The 16,131-nt window shown below is 52.1% G+C and overlaps 4 protein-coding genes across 4 annotated transcripts; 3 read left to right on the top strand and 1 right to left on the bottom strand.

The window, feature by feature from the left end:
• Positions 1–349: 349 nt before the first annotated feature.
• M430DRAFT_108736 (hypothetical protein) lies at positions 350–3,819 on the bottom strand (the record flags this gene model as incomplete). Its single annotated transcript, XM_024861229.1, has 2 exons — positions 350–3,600; positions 3,654–3,819. The coding sequence occupies 2 exons, from the start codon at positions 3,817–3,819 to the stop codon at positions 350–352; spliced, it is 3,417 nt and encodes a 1,138-aa protein (XP_024718096.1).
• Positions 3,820–4,094: 275 nt separating this feature from the next.
• On the top strand, positions 4,095–10,050 carry M430DRAFT_45028 (hypothetical protein; the record flags this gene model as incomplete). Its single annotated transcript, XM_024867736.1, has 2 exons — positions 4,095–4,676; positions 4,733–10,050. 2 exons carry the CDS (start codon positions 4,095–4,097, stop codon positions 9,866–9,868), a joined length of 5,718 nt encoding a protein of 1,905 aa, XP_024718095.1. The 3' UTR covers positions 9,869–10,050.
• Positions 10,051–10,723: 673 nt separating this feature from the next.
• M430DRAFT_270927 (hypothetical protein) lies at positions 10,724–11,400 on the top strand (the record flags this gene model as incomplete). Its single annotated transcript, XM_024865519.1, has 5 exons — positions 10,724–10,971; positions 11,125–11,177; positions 11,208–11,219; positions 11,249–11,329; positions 11,393–11,400. The coding sequence occupies exons 1-5, from the start codon at positions 10,766–10,768 to the stop codon at positions 11,398–11,400; spliced, it is 360 nt and encodes a 119-aa protein (XP_024718094.1). The 5' UTR covers positions 10,724–10,765.
• Positions 11,401–12,117: 717 nt separating this feature from the next.
• On the top strand, positions 12,118–16,042 carry M430DRAFT_61285 (hypothetical protein; the record flags this gene model as incomplete). The annotated part of the gene is made up of 1 exon (XM_024868913.1): positions 12,118–16,042. The coding sequence occupies exon 1, from the start codon at positions 12,488–12,490 to the stop codon at positions 16,040–16,042; it is 3,555 nt and encodes a 1,184-aa protein (XP_024718093.1). The 5' UTR covers positions 12,118–12,487.
• Between the last annotated feature and the right edge of the window lie 89 nt (positions 16,043–16,131).

Genomic DNA, 16,131 nt, shown 5'->3' with positions numbered 1-16,131 from the left:
ATGGCACGTCAAGGTCATGAATGGACAGACACCCACGTCGGGGCTGCTTATGTAAATAAGCGTGATCAGGCGAGGCAGGTATTCTTCCTGCAGTGTGGAAGTGCTCACTTCTGAGGTTCTTTTTTTCCTTTGGTTCTTTTAAAGTTAATAAGTCTCTCTTATTCTTATATAATATAGCAAGTACTCATCTGACTAGCTCTTTTACACTTGTCTCGTTTTCTATATTTTACGATCTAGGTACCGAGGTGTGAATATCACCCTGCCCAGTGCAAGACCGTTGAGAGAATTACAATTTCACATCTAGATGTACGACCACCGGTGATCATGATTGGGTATCATATCTACATATCTAAAAGTTCAAGGTATTTACCTTTGCCTCCTTTGCGCCTTGTCTCGACCATGTTGAAACACGCTTTTGGTCACATGACTCCAGAATCCGTTCCATAAGAACTTTCAGCGGTACTCCTCCCCTCAACGCAACTTGCGCCTGTAGCCAAGTCATAGTGCTGAACCTCGTAATAAGAGTTGTACTGCCACCTTCGATAGTAGTGGCCCTGAACAAGATCTTCAGGATCTTCTCACGCAAGCCTGGTCCTAGATAGGAATTGCTATACAGCGAGAACAGTTTTTCGAAGGCCCCTCGTTTCCGGTATATAGCCATGTCGGCAGGGGAGCGTAGACCGTCGAGCATATAATTCAAAAGCCAAGCTATCTCAGAATAATGTGCGTCGTCGAGACTGGGTGCTTCGTCAAGAATCTTGTACATCAACGGAATCTTATCTAACTCCCATACCGGTCCTTGGGAAAGGAACTTGTTCAACTTTGGATAAAGGCAGTGAAGAGGATCGTTGAGGACCGCGATGGCATGCGATGCGAATGCAGAGATGATTGTGGGAAGTGGTTCTTGATCAATGACCTTTCGCGCTGTCTCAACGACTTCTAATAGAAGTAACCAGATCTGCTCCTTTTCTTCGAATGTGGATTCCTTCAACTTCGCAGCGAACTTTGAGATATTCGTGACAGCCTCTCGTCGAATACTCAAGTGTTCTGACGACAGGAGCAAAATCATTGCTGCGGCAGAGCCTCCTTCGATCACCTCGTCGACCTCTTTTGTCACCCATTTGTAGAGTGAGCTGTGATCCTCCACGCGAGTACCCGAATCCTCCAGCATTTTCGTTGTTATCTCTTCCTTCTCGGTGGCGGAGAGCACATCGGCTATGATACCAGCATCTCTTGGCGCAGCGAGAACGGCTTGGGGGTCCGGAACAGGTACGGTATCGACCAGTTTCTTAGAACGCTCAATTATTTTTCGAGGACGTGAGCCTTCTGGCGTTCCTGCAGCTAGCTTCTTTATCACCAGTTTTATTACTTTTTTGTCCTCGCCTATCTTGATCGAAGCTGCTAGATGCCGTGCGATGTAGTCCGCGACTTCTAGGAGCACAGAATCAGTGGCCGTCTTGACCACAAATGGCCATTGCTCAACAATTGCTAGTGTCAAAAGACTAACAAGGGACTGTTTGTCATTAGATCCACTAGCCTCTGCATGAATCTCTTCAAGAGCGAAAATGTACTTGATTGGCTTGGCTGCGCATCTTGAGACACAATCGTCAAGAAATTCAAACACTGTGGCCCCATTCGTAGTTTCGCGAAGGCTTCTCAACCCAAGGATAAAAGTATCCAGAGAAGATATGGCGGTCTCTTTTTGAAGTATATGATTCTCCTGAAGGACTGAGCCAAGCACCGACCTCAATTTCACAAGTGGTATGTCAGGCGGGGCCTCAGCAGCGAGCTTCAACATGGCCATGAACGGCGAAATGGACAGTCCTTCGGCCTTTGCAAACCAACGCATACCAGGTGAGAAATGAGCAAATTGGAATAGGTTCTCCAACTCCAATGCACGCATGGCTCGGTTCTCGGGGGTTTCATCGACTGTTAGAAGCGTCTCTGCAAGGGTCGCCGATACGTCAAATTTAGCATCCAGCGCAATCCGAGGAACAGCTTCATAGTACAAGACCAGCAATCTCGTAATTGCTTCTCGCTGCATGAGGTCCGTCTTGGGCATATTTCGGAAGGCGTTGATAACATCCTTGATAGAAGGACATCTTTGGCAAAATTCGTCTGTCAGTCTCTCTGCAGCTTGAGACCACACCGTTGTTGAAGATCCTGCAGCTGCTTCTTGGTACATCTTGAAGACCTCTTGGAATTTGGCAAAAGCAACGCATAGGAGCCGAACGGCGAAGAAGGTAATCAATTTATCAGGCTGATTCAGGCAACGAGTCAAAACCTTTTGGTTCAGAGGTTGGGGGAGAAGGCTTTCCAAAACCACAGAGGATGGTGGCGGTAACCGTGCGTATCGTTCTTGATATCCAAAGTACTTTGGAATAGGAAGCTGAAGGGCTGAAAACAGGAAGGCTGAATATCCTATCCAGGTCGCAGTGAGCTTAGGGTCGAAGGTGAATCCCTTCTTGGAAAAGAAGTACTCTGCTACCAACTCAGGTGCAGACTTGAGTATAGTGATCAATAGATGGCTCTCTTTTGTGCTTGACCATGGTCGTAAGTTTTGGATAAATTCTGCTAAGATGGTATTGCGAACAGGAACCTTTTCGGTAAATCTATCCATCCACTCAATACTGTCGAGTCCCAGGTCGATAAAGTCCTGTCCTGCACTGGCATCATGAGCGTCATCTGGATCAATGCCCCGAGGATAGAATCCGGTTTGACGATTTAAAACCCCTAAATCCGCAGATGTGCAGGCCAGCAACAGAAATTCATGTGCTACCGTTTCCACTGGCTTCTTCAACGTCGGCAGGTCTTCGTCCGGCTGGTCGTACCTATACAGCATCGCAATTCTTCCCAAAGATACGGCGTTCACAATCCTCGTTTTGGCATCCCTTGGGAGGGCCTCGTCCTGAAGTACAGAGACCTTTAGAGTATCAAGAATCTCACGAACCATGAATGGAGGGTCATCCTTGATATCCTTCGTCAACGCCCCCACGATGTCTCGTTGATTGAGAAGCTCCCGCTTCGTATCTGAAGGAAGGAATTTTATGGCAGAGAGCACAAATCGAAGAGCCGTTGTTCGTACCGATGGCTTTCGTTTATCTTCCACGCCATCTCCACTATATCTGAGGTTCAAGTTGCGGGCCAGGTTCTTATATGTTTGATCTCTAGCACGGAACACCTGCTTGGCCAATACACCGCCATCAAATGTTGTCAACTCCCGGAGCAAGCGCAACACCGGCGAGATGAGAAATTCCTTGCCCTTGTTCGATGTAATTCCTCTCGCAATCAACTCCTGCTGACGTTTCTGCAGCAGAGTTCGACCCAATCTTAAACCGTATTCGGACAATTCGAGTTCATGAGATATTGTTCTGAGAAGTAATGCAAGGACCGCGGGAACAGCAGACAGCAGCGAATCATTGTTCGATTGGGACGCAAAGCTCCATGTCTGCATCAAATCTCCCAAGTATACTGCAGTCTTGTCCTCCTCATCAGATGGCTTCTGCGCTTCGAGATATTCCTTGAGGATAGAGATTTTCCCCGCATTGTCGTTCTCAGTTGTTGCGAAGCTGTCTAGGAAGGCTTTGAACGATTGAATTGCTAGAAAGCTCTTTTAGTAAGATTGATTGTAAGAAGGGAGCAGGAGCATCTACCATGTTTTAAACGGCTGGCATCTTGATCAAATGCCAGAATCTGTCGCAACTTCCTCGCAGATCGAATCTCTTCTGCGGGACTGAAGACCTTTTCAGAGGTAGTCCTTTGTCGTTTCAGATAGGCCTGGTTACCATCTTCAACATCCTCCGCGGGCCTCTTAGACATTTTCAACTGATTTGTCGCTTTCTACTACTGTTCATCGCCCAGCAGAGTTTTGGAGAATCTTCCTGTTAAATGCTGCGGAACTTTTTCCTGATGTTCAAGTTCACCCGGAGTATAGCCGGCCACACGTTCCCGTTTTGAGCGATCCAAAGGCGGTCAGCAGCAATACCGCCGGTCCAGGCGATAGCTCCCATCAATGAAGCTATCGTCGCGATTCCAACTTCCTCTGTTAAACATGACTTGACTCTGCTCGCTCAGCCAAGTGGCTTGCGGCATTCATGACAACCATTTCGCCTTTTACTCCTCGTCGCGGGACCCAGCGAGCTTCGCATCTGCGGCACGTCAGTAACGGCAGCGCAGACTCGAATTTCAGCAACCGTCCCACGCCTGGAGCCTCAGATACTGGCACCGCCCAGCATGATGGAATATGCCCGAAGGCATCTGTGGAGAGGAGATGCAATCTCTGGGTACACGAGGAGTCTTTCTCTAAGAATGATGTCGTCCTCAATTTGGATTTATTTCCAGACGTCAAGCCTGGGGATCTTATGGCAATTGTATCGTTGAAGGCTGATTTGGGCGTGCGTGACTTCCAGGAGAAGGCGCATACCCCAAAGAAGGATGCAGACAATCTTCCAGCTACGATGAGAAGCGAGCGAAGCAATTCGAATCCAAAAAGCCCAAGCCAAGCTAGCGGAACGGATATCAGGAGTGAAGTTGAGCTCGGGAGAAGATGCTTGTTCATTGTGAAGCCGATGTCTTCCGAGATGAAAGCAAAGCAGCCAGGTCTAGAGGTATCCGTTGCAAAGCATATTGCTGATATCTTTCATTTCAAGCATCGATCTAATGTGCTCGTCGCTAGCGTTCGTCATCTCTGTGCCCTTTTCCACTATATCAACTCTACTAACAAATGTTCCAGGCTGATATTGCTAGTTGCTCTGCTTCTCATGTGGAAATGTCCTTTAAGGATGAATATCTTGCACGGTCTGATATGTGGAGGCTGGCGGTCTATGAACTCAGCAACAAAACCGTATTCAAGGGCCAAAAAATACTGTTCATGGGCACGATCAAGGCGCAGGTGACATCTGTGTATGTCAATGGCCGCAAGGTTCAATCCGCCTTCTTCTCAACGGACACGAAACCAATCTTTCGGAGTGAGTCAGCGCGCTATGTGCTCTTCATCCAGATGTCTAGGGAGATGTGGGATTTTGATTCAGAGGGGTCTGGGGAGATCATGTTCAATAAGGTTGTCAATGGCTTCCTCCCCGCCCTCTTCAAAAAGTGGGTCGCACTCCGAGCAAAACATCTTGTTAGTATCGTGCTTTTTACGAGAGTGGAATATGACACGGGACTCACGTCAGAGCTGGGAACAAGCGTACACGACAACGGATATCACACTGGCGTCCAGACGGATGGCAACAAGAAGCCTTATAAAGATTTCTATCGTGTTGTGGTTAGTGAAATGGCCAGCGGATCGTGGACCACTATCCTATACCAATTGAAGCGTGAATTCAAGTTCTTCCGGAAAGATATCTCGATGCATCGAATCGACACAGTCAGCGGTCTCGACCCTGCACCACCAGAGAGTAAGATGAGAGGAGCGCTAGGAACACGGATAGAAGCTGAACCGTCGCTCGCGATGTATGGAAATGTTCTTGAGGCAATCACCCTGGCCTCGTCTCAATTCTCGCATGATTATATCGATCGCGATTTGATGCGAACCGGAATTTCAATTGTGGTCATCACTCCTGGCCCTGGTCTCTTTGAAGTCGACTACGATACCCTGAGAATGACCACCGAGGTTCTAACAGGAAATGGAATTGGGATAGACCTGGTATGCTTGCCCAAGATGCCTTTGCATTCAGTTCCAATCTTCCGATATCGAAATCCGCAATATGCTGCTTTCCAAGAAGCGCTACACATGAAATCACTGCGCAGCGAGGACAGCACGCCACGTCAAAATGGAGCTATCTTTGGGAGCTTTTCATCCTTGAATGAATCGATATCACCAACCAAAGCATCCTTACCTGATCGCAGCCTGCGCAATGGATCATTCCATGCCACCAATCCTAGCGAATGGAATTACGCAATTCCCCATTGGATCGATGTCTCCTACTGGACGGGGGCATCACAAGACCTACATCTCATAAACCCTGCACCAAAACAAGGCCTCAAGCATTTCAAGAAATTTGGAACTCAAAATCCCAGCGATTTTGCCGTTCGATGTAAGATGTACGAGATGGAGATGGCTAGTGTCATGGAGAATGTGATGACGGAGATTTCTGTCACTCCTCTGCAGCACGATGCATTTTTCCCAAAAATAATGATACAACCTCAAGACGGATCCGAGAAGCAGACAGATCAGCATGGTGCATCTCATTCGATTCGCCGGGAGAAAGCTTATGCGGGTCTAAGTGAACTTGTCAATGGCCCTTCAAGACCATTGGTCGATCGGAACTCGAGTCAGACGGAGAAGGGGTTCTACAAAATGCTTGATGCTTTTGATGTGACCACCTCAGAGTTAGTCGCAGAGCCCCCTGAGGTCAGGCAGAGAAATAATGGCAAGAAGTCTTTCAAAGCGGGTAGTGAGGAACCTACAAGGAAACCACCTGCGGAAGATTCAACGCCCTCCGGTGCGTCTCTTAACGATGGCCTGGGGAGCCCCAAAGGTATGGCTATCAAGGGAGCGGCAAGTCCTGGTCGGAGCAATTCTCGAGCTATGGAGGAAGTATCCAAACCCCGCACAGATAGCGTTAGCAGCACTACGACGACAACAAAATCGAGAGTGTCGCCTCTCAAAGCTCCTAAACTTGGACGCCAAATTAGTCTTGGAAAGCATGGATTTGGTATCGCAGCCCCGAAAGCCTCTACAGCAGAATTGCAAACAGAACATGTCAGTGCGGCGAAGCTGAGCACTGGTTCAATGAAGGCAGCGGATACAAAGAGGCCAACCAGCAGCACTATGGCAAATCGCCTGCTGGGTACCGCGTCAGAACGGCCCACATCATCCCACAGTGATAAATCGAGGACCAGAGCGGACACCGCGCCTTCAGAAACTAAAGCTTCTAATGATACTGAGTCCAACGATAAAACCCCAACACCGTCTGCCAGGCCTATGACGATCAAAGTCGCGCTCCAGAATCTCGACGCCACGAATCAGTTCAAGTCAAGATCAGTCCTGGGCTCTGTCTACGAAGGGATTGGTCGGCATGGTGACGAAGAAGCTAGTCTTTTACACTCCCTCACAAGATCTGATGACAGCCAGAAATTATATACCTCAAAACTACTCGCAGGGTCCGTACCCGAGCTTCCGGCTACACTCTCGCCAACGACGGCTATGGCTCCTTGGCTAAATGTATTGAACCCATCGAACCCTACATCGAATGATGTATCTGGACCAAGTCAGTACAAGCGTTGGCAGCATGTATTTCCGAGGCCAATCCCGACGAAGACGATGAAATGGAAGTCCCTCTGCTCTCCCGCTTCCGTGCCCCTGACAACTGAGTACTTCCCCACCAAGCATCAACTGGATACGGAATATCAGCAGAAGCCGTATAACATCTCTCAAAACACTGATGATGACTTGAATGAGGTCACTAAGTCTAGAGAAGAGTTTCTCAGGGAGCTCATCGCTTTGCGTCTGTCCCAAGGGTTTCAAATTGTCGTTGGACCAGCAGTCGCTGAGGCATTTGGGCAGAAGTCTATGAAGATTGCCAACGTGTTTAAGCGCGACCGCATTGCAGAAGATGGAGTTAGTGTCTTTATGTCGATGGGAAACATTATTCATCAGCTGTCTTGCGTCAATGGGACCGAGATTGCAGTCAATATGTTTGTTCGAAAACCAATGGCTCCGACTGCATCTAATTCCGGTGCTGTTGCACCCAAGGTTTACAAAGCTGCCATCCGCACAACCTTGGGAGATAGTTACGAGTCACGCGAGATCATCCTTGGCAAACCGAGGGAGGAGTATAATTGGAATTATGTCGACACCTTCATTGCTGGATTCGATGAGGAAATGTCCGAGCACCTACGCTTCTGGCGTGCGCGCTTTGTTTTGATTCCTGTGGAGCGGCCATCGCATTATCAACGGCGTCACGGAGAAGACAACGAGGAAGAGATCCGGCTGGAAGGTATCAAAAGACTTACACAGATGTGGCAACGCCACAGAGTTATTACTGCTTCAGAACGCCGGTTCCAGAGTCTTACCACGAGGAAGACGAAAGACCCGAACCCGCTGGACATCGTGTACAAGACGGAAGATCCCTCGCTTGTCGTGACAGCAGAGCTGGAAACCTTGCCATTGGTCGAGACCGGTGATGGTGGTCCTCGGCGTGGCCAGCTGCTCGAGTCCGAGCGGTTCCGCAAGTCGAAGCTTGATATTGCAGAATTGGCCGAAGCCATCCAAGCACCTGTCGAGAGAGGCGGGGTTCGGATGCAGAATCGCAGATGGCATTTCCGAATACACTACAACTGTTTCATCGGCTCTGATATGACCACATGGCTACTTGATAATTTTGAAGATATCGAGACCAGAGCAGAAGCAGTTGAGCTTGGCAACATGTTAATGGCCAAAGATAAGGATCGCGAAGGTTCCAGGGATGGTAAGGAGAAGGAGAAGGACATGGGGATCTTCGTTCACGTCGAGAAGCGGCATCCTTTCCGTGATGGGCAGTACTTCTACCAAGTCACAGGGGAGTATGCCAAGCAACGCCCTGAGAGTCGGAGTGGCTGGTTTGGATCGCGACGTCGGGATACCTCGATACCTGCAACGCCAATCCCAGAAACACCTAGAGACTCTCCCAGACCCGAGCGATCGCTGTCCAGCTCAAGTTACGACGAGAGATCTTCTGAATCCGGGGCGACGACTCCAACGACAACAATAGCGGGGCCTGGGAAGAAACCCAAGGTTGCTCTCAGCAAGGTCATGAAGTACGATGTGGACCATCGCAAACGTTCATACCGTCCTGAGCGGATCAACCTTCACTACGACCGACTGCATAATCCGGATAATTGCTATCACATCCGGATCGATTGGATGAGCGTGACGGCAAAGCTGATCGAGGACGCAATCGAATCGTGGGCCTCAACCGCTGAGCGCTACGGGCTCAGGCTCGTTGAAGCACCCATCGGCGAAGCGTGCACCATCACATCTGTCAACCCCTTCCGGAGCCCTTATATTATCAAGCTCGCCGCACCGCCTCCCGATCGACGACCGCCGACGTACTACGACCTCAACTCTTTCGCTCCTCATGCACAAAGCAGCCCCGCCAGCCGCCACTACTACCAAAAAGCTATTATGAAGAAGTTCAACTTCGTCCTGGATATCGAAGCGGCGCGTAACTTCCCCAGCAATGTTGACGTGACGTACTCGTGGGGCCGGCCGGATTTCAAATACACCCAGTACATCCACCGGTCTGGCGTGGTCCTGGCCGAGATCACGGACGATGGGAACTTCCTCCTCCTCGCAAATCGGTTGTACAATAACAGAACGGTAGCCGCGAGGGAATCCGACCGGTACGTCAAGACCGACAGCGATTGGCCCCGATACGCCGACCGATCGACGCCAGTCTCGTCGCCCCTCCTCAGACCGACGGCGCCCGCCAGCCTCCAGTCCCCCGTGCTGAAGGCGACGGGCGACGTGCTAGGCCCCAGTCTCGCCAGCGCCAAGTTCTCCAGCGTCACGGCGCCCGAGGCCGTGGGCAAGGAGCTCGAAGCCTTCTGCCACGATGCCGGGGCGCTCGAGGCCTTCTACCGCGAAGTGTACGAGCGCGCGGCCCCGCCCAGCGCGACGCCGCCGCCGCCCTGGGTCCTCCGCAGCCCGTCGGTCACGGGACTGTCGGACGTGCCGGCGCTGGGCCTCCCGCCGGGGATCCTGTCGCTGTCGATGCGCGACGCGAGCCCGTCGCCGATGCGGCTCGCGAGCGTCAGCGGCATTGGCAGTCCGAACCCGGGGCCGCTGGGGCGGCGGCCGAGCGTGCAACTGGGGGGGTTGGCTCAGGTGCAGGAACAGAGTCGGGAGGCGGAGGGGATTGGCGAGGGGGAGGAGAAGTCGTGAGGGATGGTGTTTGGGCATCTGTCTTGTATATGGATGATGGATGGATGGGTTGGATGGGTTGGATGGGTTGGATGGGTTCGATGGGTTCGATGGGTTCGATGTAGAGGGGATAACTAATTGTATTTATATAATAGATAGATATCGATATACAAATAAATAAGTAGGTATTCTTACTTAACCGCAATCCCATTCCCTCTTCCTTAAACACGAGAAAAGGGCACACACGTAAAATATAAACTATAAAGCACCTGTACTGGATACCAAGTTCTCAAGTAGAAGCCTTAAAAAGGGGCCCGTCCGGGGTTGCAGAATATGGAGAAGTAAGGGGAGGGGGTAAATGAGTGGAATTGGGAATTAGTAGCTAGGTAGGGAAATAGGGGGTTAATAGGGGGTCCCAGCTCGGTATGCGCATATAGGTACTCCCTTCCCTTGCCTTCCCTAGGCTTGGCTTCTATAGCTAACATCTCAGCTTAAGCAGGACAATTCCTAAACAATACCTCTCTCTCTGAGATAAGAAGCTATACAGAAAAGCAAGGACAAGAGTTGTAATGAAATAATAACTCTTTAACTTATTCAAGTAATCAATCAATCAAATCATCCCTTATCCAGAATAAAAACAAACAAAACAAAAGCGCTCATCCCCGAGCTGCGCAGGAGAAAGCCGGAGATGTGGATTTTGTGGATTTTGTGGATTTGTGGGTCCAGGGGCGAGGGGATATGGATGGGATGGGATGGGATGGATGATCTTCGGGGGATTTTCTATATTTCTCGGTTATGCTTTATTGACGTTAGAATGGGGATTAAGGTAAGGTAAGGGAAGGATGATTCCGGTACACTCAGATCCAGATCCATATACAAAGTAATTATTTATTTATTTGTTAATAATGACGAATGTAAATGCGGAGTGAAGGGAAGGGGATCAAGAAAAACACAGAAATGATAGATCGCATACCGGAATCGAGACGTCGACACCGATGCTTTGGTACTGGAATTGATGCGTGGGGGCTTATCGGTGGGATGGGAATTTGGGGGATAGGGGGGGCCGGGGGAAGCGAGATACCTAGGGGGATGGTTATGGGTATTTGGAGGGAGGGAGAGGTAAGGTGAGGTGAGGTGAGGGGTTTGGAGGATGGGAAAGGAAAAGATGGGAAAGGGGTAGATTGATAGATAGATTATTGATATAGTGATAACAAGGCCGAAGGACCCGGGGAAATTCAAGAAATCAGATAAAACATCACGTTACATCATATCTATAGAGGTCGCGATATTGACTACTTTGGGAAGATTAGGAGAGTGGGCTTCTTGATATGTATGTATGTACCCCTATGTATGTATATAGATGTATATAGATGTATGTATATAGATGTACAATGTACATAGATGATAGGGCCGTCGGTGAAGAAGCCGTCGGTGAGAGTGTGAGGGAAGGGAAGGGAAGCAGAGCGCGCCGTGCCGCAGCAGGTAAGAATTTAGAATGAGCGCGTGGCAGTTTTGTTTTTTGACAACTTGACTTGATTTGATTAGATAGATAGATAGATAGATGGTATGTATATACTCGGTGTGATCCCCCTGGTTGTGTGTCTGGCTGTTGATTTGATTGATTCATTCCTTTCGCCTCGACGAATGAATCCCATTGTCCATTGTCAATTCCATGTCCAATGACAATAATGACAATCCCTAGGTAAAGTAAGTGATTACCCCGGCAAAAGCCAATGACCACCCCGGCATTATCAATATCCGATATCGAGAGAGAGAGAGAGCGAGATCCCCGGAATAATCATGATCGAATCCCCCCAACGAGATACGGCAGAATTGATAGGGAAGCCGAGTCATGCGGTGCGAGTCGATGATGTATAATCATAGAATGTATAGAATGTATAATACACGGAGTAATTGTCTGTCTGATCCCGTCATGGAAGAGAAGAAGAAGAAGAGAGGCTTTCCTCGGCCCGTCGTGTTCCTTGCTCTCTTTTAACTGTGAACCGTCATCCCCCGAAGAGACGTGAGTGATGGCCAGAAGTCCCACGCAGATGAGAAGAAGAGGTGTGGAAAACGAGCATGATAAATCAATTATCAATTTATGAATATAGGAAAATATAACATCTGACAATAATAATATAATCTATCTGATCCTTCAACTCTTCATGCTTCAATCCTGCATTCCCATCTGACTCGCCCTTCTCACCGCCTTCACCGCTTCTCGCTCCGGCTTTTGCCCTTGGCCTTTCGCCTTTTGCCTTTTGCCTTTTGCCCTGGCCCGGCCCTTTCAACGCCAGATCCTCTTCTCTTCAACGACCGCACTTCTACCTTCTGACACCGACGACGGAACAACGTACAACTTAACAACTTACAACACTCGAGAGTCAACACCATCATCCTCTCTTCACCACCATCCTCTGCCTCGGCCTCTCCCTCGACACCCTGGTTCACCCCCCCGGCTTTTGCGCAGACGTCACTCATCACTTCCATCCATCCACCTCCCACGATCCCTCTCCCTCTGCCTCTGACTCTGCCTCTGCCTCTCGACATTCCACCCGCAACAATGGCCAGTCCGATATCCCAGCTCCAACACCGGCATGACCACTGTTAGACAGAATCCCCTGATACATCCTCACCATCATGTCCCTCCTGGGAAAGCTCTTCTCCGGCTTGCCCTCCGCAACCTCCTCCTCCCGCCCTCCCAACCCGCTCGACTCCAACCTCGAGGACAACTTCACCTACAACCTCCTCTTCCCCGACCCCGAGGCCCTCGCCCACCATGATCAGGTCTTCTCCCTGTCGTCCGCCACCGTGCTGCCCCCCGCCGCCGTCTCGCCCTTCGACGTCAACCCCGACATCGATCTGGAGATGCGCGATGTGCGGGTCATCATCATGCAAGAAGCCACCGCCGCCACGGGCCATGCCTACCTGCTCTACGACAGCCACCCTCCGCCCCCATCCTCGCCCCCGCTGGAGCGCCAGCTCACGAATCCGCGGCGGGAAGGCCGCCGCTCCATCAGCTCGTCGCGCCGGACCAGCAGCGTCCAGAATAATGCCCGGCCCGTCATCATCCAGCAGGAGACGGCCCCGAGGCCCGTGGGCGCGTTCGATCGCAGGACCACACAGCATAACAAGACCCTGAGCTATCAGGAGACGGAAGGACAGCGCTCGGCCAGGGAGTATCGGGAGGAGGTCACGTCGTTCGCGAACTGCATCTTCGGCGCCTCGGATACCCTGGCGTACAAGGGCGCCGGCACGAAGCTGCACATCCTCCCCGCGGAATCCAGATCGACCCCCACGTCAGGTTCCTACGCCGCCGACGGTTCGCTGGGAAGGTCGAGCATGCGCAGCAGCCGGTTGGCGCATTCCTTCACGTCAGACAACGTCGCCTCGGGGATGCCGTCCCCGGGTTTCACCAGCACAGGTACGACGGCGAGGAGTGAGCGGAAGAAGGTCTTGATCACGCGCATGTTCCCCGTCACCCTCCCCAACGATGATGCCGACGAGGCGCAGGACCGGACCCCGACCGCAAAGGCACGCGCGGATGAGACGACGGGGTATCCCTTTCCGCAGGTCAGCGAGCATGGCCTGCCACAGAAGAAGAAACCACAGCAGAAGAAGACGCCGATGTACGCCGTGGGCCTGGTCATCCGCCTCCCAGCCGCGCCCCCCAATGCGCCCTCCGCTCCCACGTCCAGGTCCACCTTCCGCGGTCCGAGCTCCTACAACGAGCAAGAGTCGTTCCCGTCGTCGTTCAACTCGGCGCGGCACGCTGGCTGGACGATGCTGGGCCATGGCTTTGGCGTGCAGTCTCTGGAATCGTCCTTTTCGAGCGATGTGGACGACCGGATTGACGCGATTACCCAGCATTGGGACATCATTATGCGAACCCTGTCACATCTGCAGGCCGTGGCAACGGCCGCGCTCTTGCCCATGCTCAAGCAAGCAGACATTAGCTCCCCGAGTCCGCAGAAGCACACCCGGACGCCTTCCGCCAGTGTGTCTGTCTCGGGGAAGCGGGTAGAGGAGGATGTCAAACCGTTCAAGATCCAGAAGCCTAATATCAAGTACGTCCAGCTGATGTCAAACTGCCTGATGCAGGCCCCGAATATCCACAGAGAGGTCGAGTCGTCGCGGCAACGGATCCTCAGCGGCATCCGCGCCCGTCGCGTCGTCACTGGCCAGGGGAGATGGGGGATCTGGCGCGAGGAGGCGAGATTGGTGAGCAAGTGGGCGGGGGGGAAGGATGAGGGCTTCTTCTTCTTCAACCTCCTCACCGGCTTCCTGGGCAATCATACCGAGTGGCTCCAGGCCCTGGGGCCGACTCACTACCGTCGACGGTATTATCAGCAACAGAGAGCCAATCGAGAGGATGATATCTCTGTCCCCGCGCGAACCGTCATCGTCTCGGACAATAAGCTCATGGCTCGCCGGCTGATCTTCCTGCTCTCCGCCTTCCTGCCGGCAAATCAACAACCAGGGATGTGTCGATTGCACCGCCCAAGTACATCGACCTCTCTCGGCGGCTACTCGCAATCGCCGCCTACGTATACCGTGCCTATCTTAAGAGAGGAATCACTACGTCGCCGGATCAACAAGCGCGGGAGCGCGGCTCGAGGCGCTCATGCCAGGACTATGAGCTTCCCAGCACAGAACCTGGAGATCCATCACCACGATAGACGGACCTCGGATGCAGCATCGATCCGGACCGCCAACCTCCCGATCCCGGGAAGTGATCTCGGCACGAGGAAGAGCAGTGCGGCGACTACCGCGACCGTGACGCCGGTGACGACCATGCCTCACTTTTCTACCCGACGTCCCGTCAGAGGGACTGGGCCCGCGCCGCGACCAGGGAGCAGTGGTAGTCTAGCAGCGGACGACCTCATCCGGACCTTGAAGAGAGGCGACAGCACCGGCCAATACAGCAACACGTCTACGGATTCGCAGGGACAGAATTCGCGCTGGGGGAGCATGATCAGTGGGTTCTGGAATCCGTCAAAGAAACGGGAATCTACAACGGCAACCTCCCCCCCTACGTTAGAAGGTGTAGAGATTAATCCGAATTACAAAAGATATTACCAAGGCAAGCTGCAACAGATGGTCGATGAGGCCACCGCGCGAACCTCGCAAGAAGAGATGCGCCGATCAGAGACGGCCTCCGCCGAGACGGCCAGACCAGAGTCGGATGCGGGTGGTGACGAGGCGACGGAGCAAGTACGGAGCCGCGAACGCATCCCTGATCCGTCGGGGGCATATGAGAGCCCGGTGAAGACGTCTATTAAAGACGGGGTCATCGAGATTGATGTGCCCCTCCCTGAATATCTCTCTTTCGAGACGGCCGTCTCCTCACCCAGTAGCTCTGGCTACTCGCTGCCCACCCCGGGATTCGGCAATGGGCTGGATGCATTTGAGCATTACGCCCGCGGACCCGATTCAGATACGACGATGAATGTGGGAGGCTGGTTACCGAGATACAATCCTGACTTTGCCCTCCAAGCTATCCCTCCTCAACCAGATTTGCTGGAGGAGGTCAAGGAGAGCATGCGTGCTGAACCCACGCCCTTTACCTCCTCCACCCCGCACCCTGATGATAGCGGCGAGGGCCGCTGGGTTGATATCTGCTCGGCTATCATCGCCGATACCACTAATTTCTCTATCAAACTCATCCGCTACCGCCGTCTGATCAAACGCCCTCACGTCGACCATTCGGCTACGTCGTCCATCCAGAATAGTCTGGATAGCAGATACGGCAACGTCTACAGCGCCGCGCAGCTCACGCCTGGTATTGAGATCGGGAGCGAGGTCGAGGAGCGTTTCATCGAAGAACCCATCATCTCCATGGACGAGACGCTGATCGAAGCCGTCGAGCGCATCATCGCTCAGTCGGGCCCGGGGTCCAAGCATTCGTCGGTCTGCTCGAGCCGCAGCACGTCACGCCGCGGCGGCGGTGGTCACGAACGCAGCGACTCGGAATGCCGCGAGCCGCGCGTGCCAGAACACACGATAGAGGTGCCGCGCAACGAATGCAAGAAGATGGTGCTGACGGCACTAGACGAGATCGTGCGGAGTGTGGTGGATAGCCGGGAGCGCGAGGCCATGGCGGAAGCGCGAGCGAACGCGGGGATGCTGGCGAGAGAGAAGGAGAGTTTTCTGAGGGAGGGCGTTCGGTCATGGTTAGGGAGTGTGGAGAATTGACTCTGCCTGCTTTTGTCCCTGCGCCCTTTATCTCAATCTGTATAGTAGCGTTGCATTTCTCTTTTTCTTTTTTTTTTGGACTGTTAATA

This window comes from Amorphotheca resinae (assembly GCF_003019875.1).
Source record: "Amorphotheca resinae ATCC 22711 unplaced genomic scaffold M430scaffold_11, whole genome shotgun sequence".
Taxonomy (NCBI): domain Eukaryota; kingdom Fungi; phylum Ascomycota; class Leotiomycetes; order Helotiales; family Amorphothecaceae; genus Amorphotheca; species Amorphotheca resinae.
Note: the sequence above shows the minus strand (reverse complement) of the source record. Positions and strands in the feature narration are given on the sequence as shown.